The 13,667-nt window shown below is 40.2% G+C and overlaps 2 protein-coding genes across 2 annotated transcripts; one reads left to right on the plus strand and one right to left on the minus strand.

The window, feature by feature from the left end:
* Positions 1–3,182: 3,182 nt before the first annotated feature.
* Positions 3,183–5,657, plus strand: LOC139744708 (OCIA domain-containing protein 1-like). The gene has a single exon (XM_071655132.1). It carries the CDS (start codon positions 3,351–3,353, stop codon positions 4,188–4,190), a length of 840 nt encoding a protein of 279 aa, XP_071511233.1. The 5' UTR covers positions 3,183–3,350; the 3' UTR covers positions 4,191–5,657.
* Positions 5,658–9,072: 3,415 nt separating this feature from the next.
* LOC139744700 (probable palmitoyltransferase ZDHHC24) lies at positions 9,073–11,695 on the minus strand. The gene has a single exon (XM_071655123.1). The coding sequence runs from the start codon at positions 11,693–11,695 to the stop codon at positions 10,859–10,861; it is 837 nt and encodes a 278-aa protein (XP_071511224.1). The 3' UTR covers positions 9,073–10,858.
* Positions 11,696–13,667: the final 1,972 nt, after the last annotated feature.

Below are 13,667 nucleotides of genomic sequence, written 5' to 3' on the forward strand. Positions count from 1 at the left end.
TGCTCTCCTGATATTGCTGCCAGTAATTACTAGGAGTTGCGCCCGATGCGCCCCCCCCCTTAACTTCTAAAGCGAAAATATATAGCAACAAACGGCAGGGTTTTTTTTTTTTTTTTTTTTGTTTTACTGTAAAATGTCAAAATATTCAAGCTCGCTCGCTCCGCTCGCTCGCATTTAATCGTTATGCTTTCTCCTGATTTTGCTGCCAGTAATTGCTGGCAGTTGCGCCCGGTGCGCCCCCCTTTATTTCCAGAGCGAAAAAATATAGCTCCAAATGATAATTTTTTTACTGTAAAATGTCAAAATTTTCAAGCTCGCTCTCCTAGCTTACTCGCATTTAATCGTTATGCCATTCACCTGATGTTGCTGCCAGTAATTGCCAGCAGTTGCGCCCGGTGCGCCCCCCCCCCCCCTTAATTTCCAAAGCAAAAAAAAATAATATGGCTACAAACGGCAGTTTTGGGACTGTAAAATGTCAAAATTTTAAAGCTCGCTCGCTCCGCTCGCTCGCATGTAATCGTTAAGCCATTCTCCCGATATTGCTGCCAGTAATTTGTCGTTTCACACCGTCATTCCATAATCCATTTATAGGGAGACAACCCCCTCCCACAACCTCCCCCCTTAATCGTTCCGCTTGTTCGGGCTCGGTCGCGTTCATGACATCAGTGTAAGAATTATTACTAGAAGTTCATTTGAATTATACCATTTATAGGCAAATTGTTCAATAACAATTTACTTCAAAATGTACTGATACCTAAACAAGTGGGACTGTTTCAAGTCGATAAAACACGCAAAATACCTGCATCAAATTGCACCATCTACAACATCAAAATGAAAAAGTGCTCACCGTGGGAGGGGGACACTCTCTCCCACATCCTCCCCCTCGCTCACTCCTCTCGCTCTTGCTTGGCCGCGTTCATGATATTCAGTGTAAATATTAAAACAGGACGTTTATTTGGATTATTACTATTTTATAGGCAAATTGTTCGATATTAATCTACATCAAAATATACTGCTTTACTTTAAACAAGTGGGACTGTTTCAAGTCGATAAAAACAAGCAAACATGCATCCAATCCCCCTCGCTCTCTCCGCTTGCTCGGGCTCGGTCGCGTTCATGACATCAGTGTAAGAATCAATACAAGAAGTTTATTGAAATGATATAGTTTATAGGCACATTGTTCAACAACAATTTCATCAAAATGTACTGCTACCTAAACAAGTGGGACTGTTTGAAGTCGATAAAAACACGCAAAAAGCCTGCATCAAATTGCACCATTTACAACATCAAAATGCAAAAAGTTCTCACCGTGGGGGGGGGGGGGGGGGGGGGGGACAACAGGCACTTCCACACTCTCCCCCCCCCCTCCCCCCCCCCCCCCCCCCAAGATGAAATCCTAGCTACGCCGGTGCCCTTTCCCGCTTGGTTTCCCTCAAAAACAGTAAAAGTCTAGGGATTGAGAGCTTCCTATATTCCAATGTCTGTCAAAAAAAAAAAATCTCGTTACATTAGGGTCAAAACGCACCCTCCTTGAAAAAAAGCTGGTGACGCCCCTGGAGCCTATAAGTTGAAATGGATGTGAGTGACGTTGAGAATGACGCCCAATATAGGCCTACGTGAATAAGGGAAAGCAGCAATATAGCCTATATTATATATAGAAAAAGTCAGTGAAAGTTGGAGGAAAATCGGATAATCTGTTCAAAAGTTATGAGTTTCCGTGCAGCCGTCGCCTGGGTGGGTGAGAAGACTACAACAGTTCTTCATACGCCAGTCATACATGCATGCTTTTTGTGACACACTTATAATAGAACAAAGAAAATCCACCATATTTTCACTTTTCTGGCATAAATGTAAAAGCGCTTTACTTTTCTCTTTCAAACGGCACGGGGAATATACACTTAACTACATGTATAGGCCTACTGTTTGTTAGGAACAATTATCATTGGTGGAGGGTTTTGTATACCTTTCATAAAGAAGTGAAATTCATGTAATATCACATTCCCCCCCCCCCCCCCCCCCAATTTGAGTTCGTTCTATATGTCTAATGTTAACACTGTAATGAAAATTAATACGAACCAGCAACTTTGGGGGATTATACGTTAATTGCTCTCACCAGAATCGTATTGGCCTCATGGAATATAGGGCTACATCTTATTTCAGGCAATGATTATACATAATGTGATTGTCGTATCCACTTCAATGCCAGTCCTTATTCAGGGGCGGATCCAAGAATGCCATGAAAAAGGAGGGGCGCAGAAATATTCTTCTTGTGCCACAGTTAATCAGCTGACAAGCAAAAAAAAAAAAAAAAAAAAGAGAGAGAGAGAGAGAAAAGGCCTACACAACAATTTTCTGGTGCCACTTCAATCGAAGGGGGGTGCACGCGCCTCTTTTCATTTTTCCCCCATTCTATTTCTTTTATTTCTATTTCAAGAAGAATCAAAGGGGCTGTGCCCGGTGCCCCCCCCCCCCCCCACACACACATCGGCCACTGCTTATCAGGCCCTTATAATTTATTCTTCATTTTCTGTATGATCGACTTTATCATTTATTTGACCACTGAAAATCTGATATCTAAGCGCAGCGGTTAAGCAGGGGAAGGGTGTGGCCAGCAGGGGGCGTCAATCCTGGGAGGGCAGGAGGTGCCCCCTGAAATATTGGGGGGGGGGGGCAAAAGGGGATCCCCCATCCATAATTCCTGAGATGAGGACAATTTTCTTGCTTTTTTGACAGAAAACTGTCCAAATATATCACCCAAAGTGTGCACCATATTGCTGAATTTCAGTTATGAAAATGCGGAATCTCCCTCGTGATGGAGGGGATATCCCCTCGCATTACTAGGAGGGGTTTCGTTTTGATCCCTTTCGCCCGGGGGGGGGGGGGGGGGGGGGGGGCGCTCCGCACCACGGCTCCGTGTACCCATTCGGTTCTACCGTATGGAGGTAGAATCACTTCTACCTCCATGGTTCTACGTACTGGCCCCTCCACCTCCTGCCTTGCCTGCATCTAGCGGATCCAGCTCCAGCGCAGTTCTACGTGCGACCTTTGAAAAATGTGCATCGTGACTGGAAACAAATAATCATTCTAAAAAAATAAAATAGTCAAAGCCAAGAAAACTCCAGTTCCTGTAGTTTTCGTCGGATCTTGTTTTGACTAGCTGCAAGTCATTACTCAGCTCAAATTGCCAGAACTGTTTACCCAGTTGACTCGTATTGTGCAACTCATCAATAGTCCTACCCTATTGAAAACCTTGTAGGGTGTGTAGTGCTGTGTAGAATCGCTGAAGTCCAACGATCTTCTCGCCTCGGGAGTTCATCTGGCTTTAAAAGGGCTTCATTGCTGTGGTAATCATGGCCTCTGAGACGCAAATGCAAGATCCAAGGATCAGAGAACGAATGAAAGATGGACGCTATCAGTTTACTGAAGAGGAGCAGCAGGCGCTCAGAGAGTGTCGTTTTGAGAGCTTTTGGTATCGTGCCTTCCCTCTTGCCTCGGCGGCAGGAATATCGACCCATTTTCTTGTCCAGAGAGGGGCTCTAAACGCCAGCAAACGCTTTGGATCAGTTCCAAAAGTGATGTTTGCTTCCGTATGTGGCTACGTCATTGGCAAGATGTTGTATGTTGGCCAGTGTCGAAACAAATTCCTGAAGCTTGAGAATTCGCCTTTTGCAGACATGATCAGGAGAGGCAAAGGGGGGATGCCATCAGAAGCAGGGTTTGGAGGTTTGTCAATCTCTGGCTACAGCGGGGAGCCATCTGAAGGAGATGAGCGGCAGTCAGACAGTGGATATCGGTATGACAGGCCGTGGAGTGGGACTCCGGACAACCATCTCAACATGGACATTGACACCAGCCATGTGAAGGGAATGGATGATTCTTTCACCTCTGACCTTCCAGTGATGGAAGAAAAGGACACCTCTAAACCAGAGATGACCATGACCTATGATGAGCTGAGAAGACGCAGCAGGGAGAAGAATTCTCAGCAATACACCCAAGTCCTACCAGGCCACTACCAGCCGAAGCAAACTCCTTCCCAGCCAGCTGATTCAACAATGCCTCCGCTGGCACAACCAGAGCAACAGCGAATCCGGGCAAAGAGGCAGCCACCCCCTCAGGATGAATTCTCTCTAGGGGCAAGAAACAGGAGCAAGATGGTGAACCAGTATGGAGATGTATGGGAAAAGGAATAGCAAAATAGCTATACAGGATAATAAATTAATACATTTTTGTCTTGTATCAATTGTTTTGACTCCAAGTATAATATACTATAGGAATTGTAAGATTCATGATACCTGCAGAAATCAGAAGTGATATCTAAGCTTTTAAACTTGTGCATGTCCAACAACTGAAGTGTTACATTAAATTATGTTACCGGTATGTTATCTTGTTTTCTTTAAAAAATCCTTGAGGGTGTATGGCCAGCAAAATTGCTAAGCACTGATTGTGTTGTGTGCACACGTTTAAAGCTGAGCAACATTTTAGCCACACAATAAAATTAAAATGTACATTGTACACGGTACATACTATTAAAATATACATTGTACATCTACAGTTTATCTGTGCTCCTCATGTTTCAATTGTTTCAATGGCTCAGAGTACTTTGTAATTGTATGGATTTCACTTGTTCACATCAATTCATGCAATCATTGCAATCATTGCAGATCATGGTACAATGTATGTGCATCAAGAGCTGAACATTAAAATGTTAGCTTCCGAAGTCCTGGTGCTTTTCTTCAGTTGGTTACACTTTTATTCATTCATTTTTTATTAATGTTTAGGGTTCAAATGAATATGTCCATCATGATGGAAGTGAAATAGAATGTGTATAAGTGATTACTAACAATATGATTGTGAAGATATTTGATGCAGCAAATTAAGCCATTTTGAATGATTTGTATAGGGCTTGTGTGTTGGGGTGAAACATGAGATGAATAAGATATAGATTATACCTTGATGCTAGACCTACAGATATACTGTACATGATAGAATTCAAAGAAGCTGATGAAATGGTTTGCATAGATTTCTTGCGAGACCTCTTGCTTGTTTTGCTGAGTTGTGAACAGATGTGTTCATATTTGACATCATGTACAACTTTTACAATGTACCTTACCTGATGAATCCTCAATTGTAATTCAGGTAAAATTATCCGCACCCAAAAAATTGCTGTGTACAGGTACGTAGCACCCAAACTGCCCTTATACACTAGTGTACTTCTGGGCCCCATTTCATAAAAGATGTTAGGATGACAACTCTTGCTGGAATGACAACTTCCCACAGCAAACAGCCAATCAGGAAGCTGTATTCTTGTCGTTACCATGACAATTGTCATTCCAGCAAAGAGTTGTCATCAAATCAACTCTTTATGAAATGGGGCCCTGTAGTGCACACTTGTCAAACAGACCTTAAAGCACCCAGACTGCCCTCTTTTTGGTGCATGTGTGGTACATAAGCAGATATGTGTTTGGTGTATGAAGCAAATGGGCTACTGTATTTAAGCTGCCATTTTTACACACAGATATTTTTTCTAATGGCAAAGTCACAGTCATTTTGTTGTTTTTGCAAATTGACACCGAGGCTATTGTATGTGCACTACGGTAGTACCTTCGCTAGTTGTTAATTTCGCTGTCCAACAGTGATTTGTGAAATTGACAAAATGTAACACTCACAAAAATAACAGTTTATACAGTAAATGTTTGCCTGTCGTCCATAGTGCCTGAGGTAGCCATTGTCCGATGTGATCCTTACACAAACATCTATGGCAGTGCCTGATGTGTGAACTAGGGACACGTGCGATTGCGATGGGCCAAGTGTGTTCTGTAAAGTATTCACACAGGGTAAATAACATATATGATAGACAGCTTTTACTCAGGGCATTGTTAATATTGCCCCTTTGAGTTGAGATCATATATGGCAATGAAATCAACAATGCCCCAAAAAGCAGTCCATATCATTAAAACAAATGTACTATCTTTTATTGCAGGTAGATGTATGATAGAGGTAGTCAGCATCATTATGCAGTTGGAATTATGCAGTGATTGCTTATGAACAAGAATGTTTATTTTGCTGCTATCTTGTGTGTTGTAAAGTTTAATGCATATGCAATTGAAACATATCAAATCACATCAAAACATTGTTTTACCTCGGTGTTTGAGCTTCATGTTTGAATCAGGACGAGTTTAACATCTACACTGTATTGCAATGAAAATCCCATAAATTGTCACATACTGTGATTATAGTACTATACCCTGTATGAGAAATAAGTTATATGTTGTACAATGTACACTTGTGCATACTTGATTTACTGTAAGTTAGATAACTAAGAACTGATGAGGAAGTTACGCCAGCCTCAATATCTCATTTTAGTTGTTGTAAGTTTTCTTATACTTCAGTCTATTAAAATCATTTCACCATTTCAAACTGCAGGTACAGTAATGTTGCAAATACACATATGTTCCACGAATGGAGCAATACTGTGTATTGTGAAAATCAGTTTGCCATAAACTGAGTCCTCTTCAATGTCTTAAATTCTATGTATCACAGACATAAGTATTGTGTTGTTTTGCCTGTTCAAAGATGTTTATGGTACATGTATTACTGATTTTGATATTCAGTCTCACAAGACCTACAGTGTATGGTATGATGTGGTGGTTTTCGCCATGAAGGAGCTATTCACTTCGAGTTGTTGTTACACTTGAATGTGAAATATTTGTCAACAAATGCAATTGTTGGATGAAAGGAGATACAGCGTAATTATTAAAGTATGCTGTGCCTTTGCTATGATGAGCAGAGGATATTTTGCATTTGTTTTCATTTTATTTTCTGTTTGGGCACACTGGTCCCTCTTACAGGAAGGAAACAGGTCTTGCAGTGCAGGAGTAACAGGTGTTGAATGCAAGCTAAAATGTATATTTATGCAAGGATTTTGAATGCAGATGTACCTGTATCCATTTGCCTGATAATGTACAGGTACAAAGCAAATATAAAGAAAATAGTGGGAATTTTGAGCTGTGACCCAGTTCAGCTTTTATTGCTCTGTCTCTTACCCTGTCAAATTGATTCACCTCACCTGAATTTCAAGACGGATGAGAAGTTACCCACCATTGAATATGAATAAAAGAAATGAAAAGCAAGATTTCTGAATAGCTGGTCATTAAGTAGAATGATGTTGCAAGAATACATTTATAATGAGGAAGGTGTATGCATTGTATCCGTTGAGGATGTGCAGTGTTTTTAGAGTTGAGTGCGTATTTGTCTGTGAATGTATCGTGTCAAGGATAAACAGTACTGTACGAGCTGAAATTTTCGCGAATTTCACGAATCGCCTTTGAACCGCGAAAATAACAACACGAAAATAACAACGCGCAAATAACTAAGTTCAGTTAGACCCTCGCCACCGCGAAATTTACAACACGCGAAAATGTCCTCCAAGTAGCAATTCGCGAAAATATGTGTATGCGAAAATTTCAGCTCGTACAGTATCTTGTTGAAACACCAAGTGAGTCTGATAATGTAGCATTACAACTTTTAATGTTTATAGATTATAAACCACAAACTCACACATTCCATCCATGATGTTGCAGTAAGGTTTAGAATCCATAATCAGAAGCAGTGTCATCTTGTTCACTTTAATTAGGGATGGTATAGTTTTGATTGAGAATGGGGATTCAGGTTGTAACTCTTTGTGAAATAATTAGAAATTATATAGAAATTGTATCAAAGGGCATACAATTCTAAAAGGAATTCAAATTTATTTGAATAATATTGACTTTGAAATGGCCAAGATACAAAAAAAACGTTGAGGTCCTAATAATCTACTACTGTAGGATAACTTTGTTTTGCCATATACTTGATATCTCAGCCATTTCAAACCAATTAAAAAAAAAAGATGAATTCCTCTTGAATTAATGCTTTTTAATATTTCATATACATAATTTCTAATTATTTCACAAAGATTTATAACCTGAATTACCATCTCAACCAAAACTATACCATCCAATTAAACTTACTCTTGTATTTGGAAATGCACTTCACATTCAATCCATCATAACATCCAATGCTCTATTTGTACACCATTTCATGACTGAACCCACTAAAACTGTTGGGAAGATGCTGGTCACATTTAAATGCACACACACACACACATACACACACACACACACTCACACACACAAATTCCATGAAAACAGAAAATGTATCCCAAAACTACAATATATCAACTCTCGTATAAAGTTTGAGCTGTATTATTATTTAACACAACTAATCCATGATTGCATCAACCAAGTGGCAACACAAATATACATGTACATGACAACAAATGGTTCAATTATAAAACATTTTAATAAAATCATCAAGTTTAGCACAAATGTGAACTGCAGATTTCACAATAGTAACGGTACTATTGTACTTTGTATAAACTGGTACGGATCAATCTCAACACAAATTCCACACTTTTACCAGTACCGTACATTTATTTTGAACACAAGCTACAGTACTGCATTGCAAATATTGCATATCACACAAAACAAACTTAAATCTCTTCAGGAGGAGAAATGAAAATACACTGTATGACCAAAGGAGTCTTTGTAGGCTACATTTGTACATGTATATGTAAGTACACTGATTTTTTTTCCCCTTTAAAAAAAAAAAAGAAAAGTACACATTCCCTTGACTTGTTACTGAATGTTGAGGGTAATACTATTCCCCCGGCACTGCTTTCTGAAAGAGTTACAATGCTTGTTTGTTATGCTAGAATAGTGAAAATATATTGAATTTTCTCTATATTTTCTTTGTATCATTCTTCATACATGTACATGTACAATGTACTTGTATGTGATGTCACATACTGTAGTAGTCTTCTCATCCAGTCATGGCTGCACCAAAACTTTTACAATTCACAACTTTTGAGAAGATTGTCCAATTTTCCTCAAATTTTCACTAATGCGTTCTACTGATACTGCTGCATTTAAGCAATCCACATGTATACTTGGGTTTCATTCCTCTTTAAGCTGACATAATGAAATTTTATTGCAAAAGGTAAGGTTCATTTCTTGACCATAAAACTATATACCTGGCTTCTACAATGTACATCACAGCATGTCTTTTCTACCACACACAACGAACAAGTATTGCAATGCATACTGGTAAACATCTACCAACCTACAGTGTAAGTACATAGAAAATGTAGAGATCATACAAAGTCATATCTCTTAGAGATGTCTAAATCTAGGTTGGAAAATATCAAATTTCATCTAAACTTGGTTACTGTCAACATACATATCATGAGTACAAAACAATTTAGTTATGATAATACTTTACATTTCAGAAGACTTTTGAAATCAATTAGAATGATAGGAATTCAACCTGTTCATGAAACAAATCCATGCACAGAATGCAACAGAGTTCTCTGATATCAAGATTTTCCTTTTGTAGCCACCATAGATGACATTACAGTGCACTCCCGTTATAACGATACCTTACATAACAAAATTCCGGTTACAACAAAGTAAAAATTTAGGCTGCATCCTTATCCACTTTTTTTTTTTTTTTTTGGTTTGGTTGTAATGAAAGTTTGATACAACCAAAGAAAACTGCTGGTCCCCAGGACTTCATTATAACGGAGGTTCACTGTACTATATCCTACATCCAATTGGCAATGGAACATGTAGTGTTACTAACCACTGAGTTGAACATATGCTGTTAGGTACCATCTAGTTCATCCATCCTGAATCCTCACATCCATGATCAACATAAAATGCAGCAAGCTATGAAAGTAACAACTTACTTTATACCGAACACATCATACTGTAAATACTTCAAATACATATAAGTACAGAGGATGTCCTCTTGTTCCGATGCGCCAAACTGTGACACAATCTTATATTTGTATTAAAAGCAAAGATTTCTGAAAGCTGTTGACAGAAGTATTGCACACTTTTTATTTCACAGCTGAGTAAAAATGAAATGTCTCATGTGCACATACAGTAACTTGCCTTCTGTTTTACATGATTACAACATGTCTTTTGCAAGTACAGCCAAATGTAGCACTGCATTTGAAAAGGCGAACATAGTACCTGCATGTTCGGATGGACGGAAATCAAAACAAATTTATAATGTCTTGGGACAGGGGGCTTTGAAAATTTGGCACACTATTCCCCTGAGTGGAAGCAGTCATTGTGTATCAAAAGATAGCACGGGCATAGCATTGGTTTCTGTTTTGCAACCTTGGGAATCATGGTTTAATATCATTGTTCCAGAGTATGCCAGAACAAATTTGACCAGCATACAATATATCACATTCCCCATTCCTCTTCTGTTCTATATATTTTATGTTCTACATTCATGACAATTACCAATACTGAACATGCCGCATATATATTTGGTGGTAGATTTAGTTTAAATTTTGTGAGTTAGCTGATATTTGCCAAGTTAAAAACTTGCAAACACATGTCTTCTACAACAGGAGTGCCATGTATCATCTCAAGGGTATGAAATTACAACATTCTCTCTTAAACTGGGATAATGCATTTTTTTTCTCTTTTTTTACATAAGATGGTATGCACAAATCATGTTTTACATTTTTACAAATCCTACCGGAGACAGATATAGGACACTCAAGGAAAATATTTCATCTGGGTAGTACTAGATGATGACAACAGAAGCTATCAAAGTGATAGAACAGTTTTTCATTCTAATAAACAAAGTACTAATCAAATGACTACTGGAACTACAAATTGTATTTAAAGGTGATTTTAAACTAGATAGGATAATGTGTACAAACTTATCAATACTCTTCAGTACAAACGTAACTCTACATATTTCAAAACTTGATTGAGAATCTAAAGAAGTACTTTCAAGATATTTACATGTCCTTAACATTCTCCACGTTGATCTTTTTCAAAAAGTGGATACCATCTCCAGGCAGGGGTGATGATATCCACGGTGATAGCCAAACAAGGTACCATCTGGTTCCAAACACCTCCAGAAAGTTCTGCTTCCAGCCGCGATTGTAACCTCGGATTCCCTTTCTCCACTCCCTCGTGCTCTGGCCGTAAGCGATGAGAGCCCCGTGGTAGTAGATGAGAACTATGGATAACACAAAGGAGAGAATACATGTGCTGCACTGGAAACAGGTGAGAAAAGAGAGAGTCTCTGTCAGTCCCATCAGCCAACCAATCACAGGTGTTATGAAGGCCATGACAGCCTTCCAGTTTAGGGTGTGTATCACCTCGTACATGTAGTCCATGTTCAGGTAGTTGGCGAACATGGAGCCGAGGAAAAAGTAGACGAGCAACATCATGTAGTAGCGGTGATTGTTGTAGCCGACGCACTTCCCTGTGAACATGCAGTGGTGGTCCCGCTTCAAGATGCACCTCCCACATGTGTGGCAGTGGGACGATCTTGGAGGCTGGTTCAGCAAGCAGACGGGGCAGTAGTGCCACTCGGGCTGCAACACAGCAGGAAGGATTGTGGAGCCAGATGTCAGGTCCGTGGCCATGCACAGGTAAAAGTTGCCGAGGAAGTTGTACAAGCAAAACACTCCAAAGGCAAAGTGGACGATGTAGGCCAGGGAGAAGGAATCAAAGAGTCTTGGGAAGACGATGCACAGCTCAAAGGTCACCTCAAGGCAGAGTTCAATAAGGACAAATATCACCGGGATCCTGTCCATCCAGGTCTTTGGCAGCAGTGAGTTTGCCATGGCGTCTCTCTGAGGTTTTACCTTAAAAGAGTGTGTATGATAAGGTGGGGGAAACAATGAAGCTGATTATTGAGTATTCTAAGTCTTTTGAGTAAGTGCATAGTTAGTTCATAGAAAGATATAGAAACAATAGAACAAACTCCAAGTGTATATAAAATGTGTGAACTGCTGGAACAGGGTTGATTGTGTGACAAAAAAAAATATTGTAATCAATAAACAGAATAGGCTGAAGTAGATCTAGGCAATATGTACAGAATACTATGTACAGTCTAATCTTGTACAGGCAAAATATCAGAGCTCTCTAAAAGGCATAATCTGAAATTCACGCAAGGGTAGAAAGTTGAAACAGTCCAGGCCCTCCAGCTTTTCATTTACTATGTGTGCAGTACTGAAAATGGATTAATATTTTAAACAAGATGTGACTCTATGGCAAGCAGTCTTGGGTCTTTCTTAATAGCACTACCAGTTTCTAACATTTCTGTTCATCTTCCATTTAAAATACATTCGATAAACAAGCGATAAATGTTAACTCTGCTCTGTATGCTGTAAATTACTGTTTGGAATGTCCACATGTCCCATGCATGGCCTTGGACTGGGCATGGTTACCATGCCAATTGGCAGAAGCTGGACCAACAAAAAAGGCCAAGGGGGCCAAGTGGAATATCGTTTAAAGATACCCCTTTTGACGTGGTAAATTTGACACGTCTCACATTTCGCTCAAGTCACAATGTCAATGTCTCATAAGTTAATGTCACTCTCTCAGTCTTACAGAAAGTCAATGAGGTAAACTCCGGGATTGTCGTCAAGGAATGTAGGTAACGACGAAAGCCAGGCAAGACGTACCTATTGGGTAGTTGATGAATTGGTTGTTGAATGTTGGTTCAGCTTCCCTGCGAAGTTCTCCTGCTGTTGCGGGCGGGACAGCAGTGCAGCCTCGACTGACAGTCTAGAGAACTGGCTAGGCCGCGCTAGCGCCAGCAGCTGGGATGGCGTGGACGGGCGCGACGGCCGGCTGCGGCTGGTGGTGAGATGAGGGCGACACGGGTGCAGTGTGGAGCTCGCTTTCCTTTGACTTTCGTTCGAGATTAAACTTCGAGCTCGAGATAAATAAATACAAAAAGAGATGCTAAATTTACTCTTCTTAAATTAGCGCAGCGATGATGATGTTAATCAACAGCAACAACTTACAAAATGCACAATTACTTAGTATTTTGTGCGCAACAACATGCATGAGCTGTACAACTTCCGAAGGTTGAGGGCAGCAAACACAAAGAGCATGGGTGATGGGTACATGGCGAAAAGACATTCTCACAGCAAACAATACATCAATGTAGTGTACGTAATGAATCAATCTCCTCTTTGGTGTACAGGTGGTCTACCAAAGAGCTTAGATAGTGAGAAAAATCTCTTTAGGGGTACAATGGACCTACTACACATGGACATTCATCGCTCGTTAATGAATTCGTGCACCCGTTTCTATCAAAAGCGTCACAACATGCTTTCCTGCTCGGATCCAATCTTGTCCACCGACAAGCCTAGATAAAAAACAAGACGACGTTTAAAATGAGAAATTAATCTCAAACCTACATGCGCGGAAGATAATAACCATGGGTGTATGCAAGGGGGCTCGGGAGGGTCGTACGACCCCCCCCCCCCCCCCCCAATTTTCAAAAGGTCCACTTTTTGTAAAAGACATTTTGGTTTTTCGAGGGCTTTTTACCCTATATACAACAGGAAAATAAGTGACCAGGTGGTGTTCCAGCAAATTGTCAAAAACCTCGTAAATTTCGTAACTTAGTTTTAATATGCCATGTATTTCTTCTAAGCCGCACTGCCATGCCGAAAAAGTCACTTTTGTATGCACCAAATGGCCCCATTTCAAGATTTAAAATTAAAAATACTCGCTACCGTGGGAGGGGGGGGGGGGGGGGGCACCCCGCTCCCCCCCCCCCCCCCCCCGCCCGGTCGCTCT

This window comes from Diadema antillarum, unplaced genomic scaffold, assembly GCF_040938485.1.
Source record: "Diadema antillarum isolate AM-2024a unplaced genomic scaffold, OU_Dant_1.0 seq00001204_RagTag, whole genome shotgun sequence".
Taxonomy (NCBI): Eukaryota; Metazoa; Echinodermata; class Echinoidea; order Diadematoida; family Diadematidae; genus Diadema; species Diadema antillarum.

Excerpts from the sequence above, each read along its gene's own strand:
- LOC139744708 (XM_071655132.1), top strand. The coding sequence starts at position 3,351 with ATGGCCTCTGAGACGCAAATGCAAGATCCAAGGATCAGAGAACGAATG.
- LOC139744700 (XM_071655123.1), bottom strand. The coding sequence starts at position 11,695 with ATGGCAAACTCACTGCTGCCAAAGACCTGGATGGACAGGATCCCGGTG.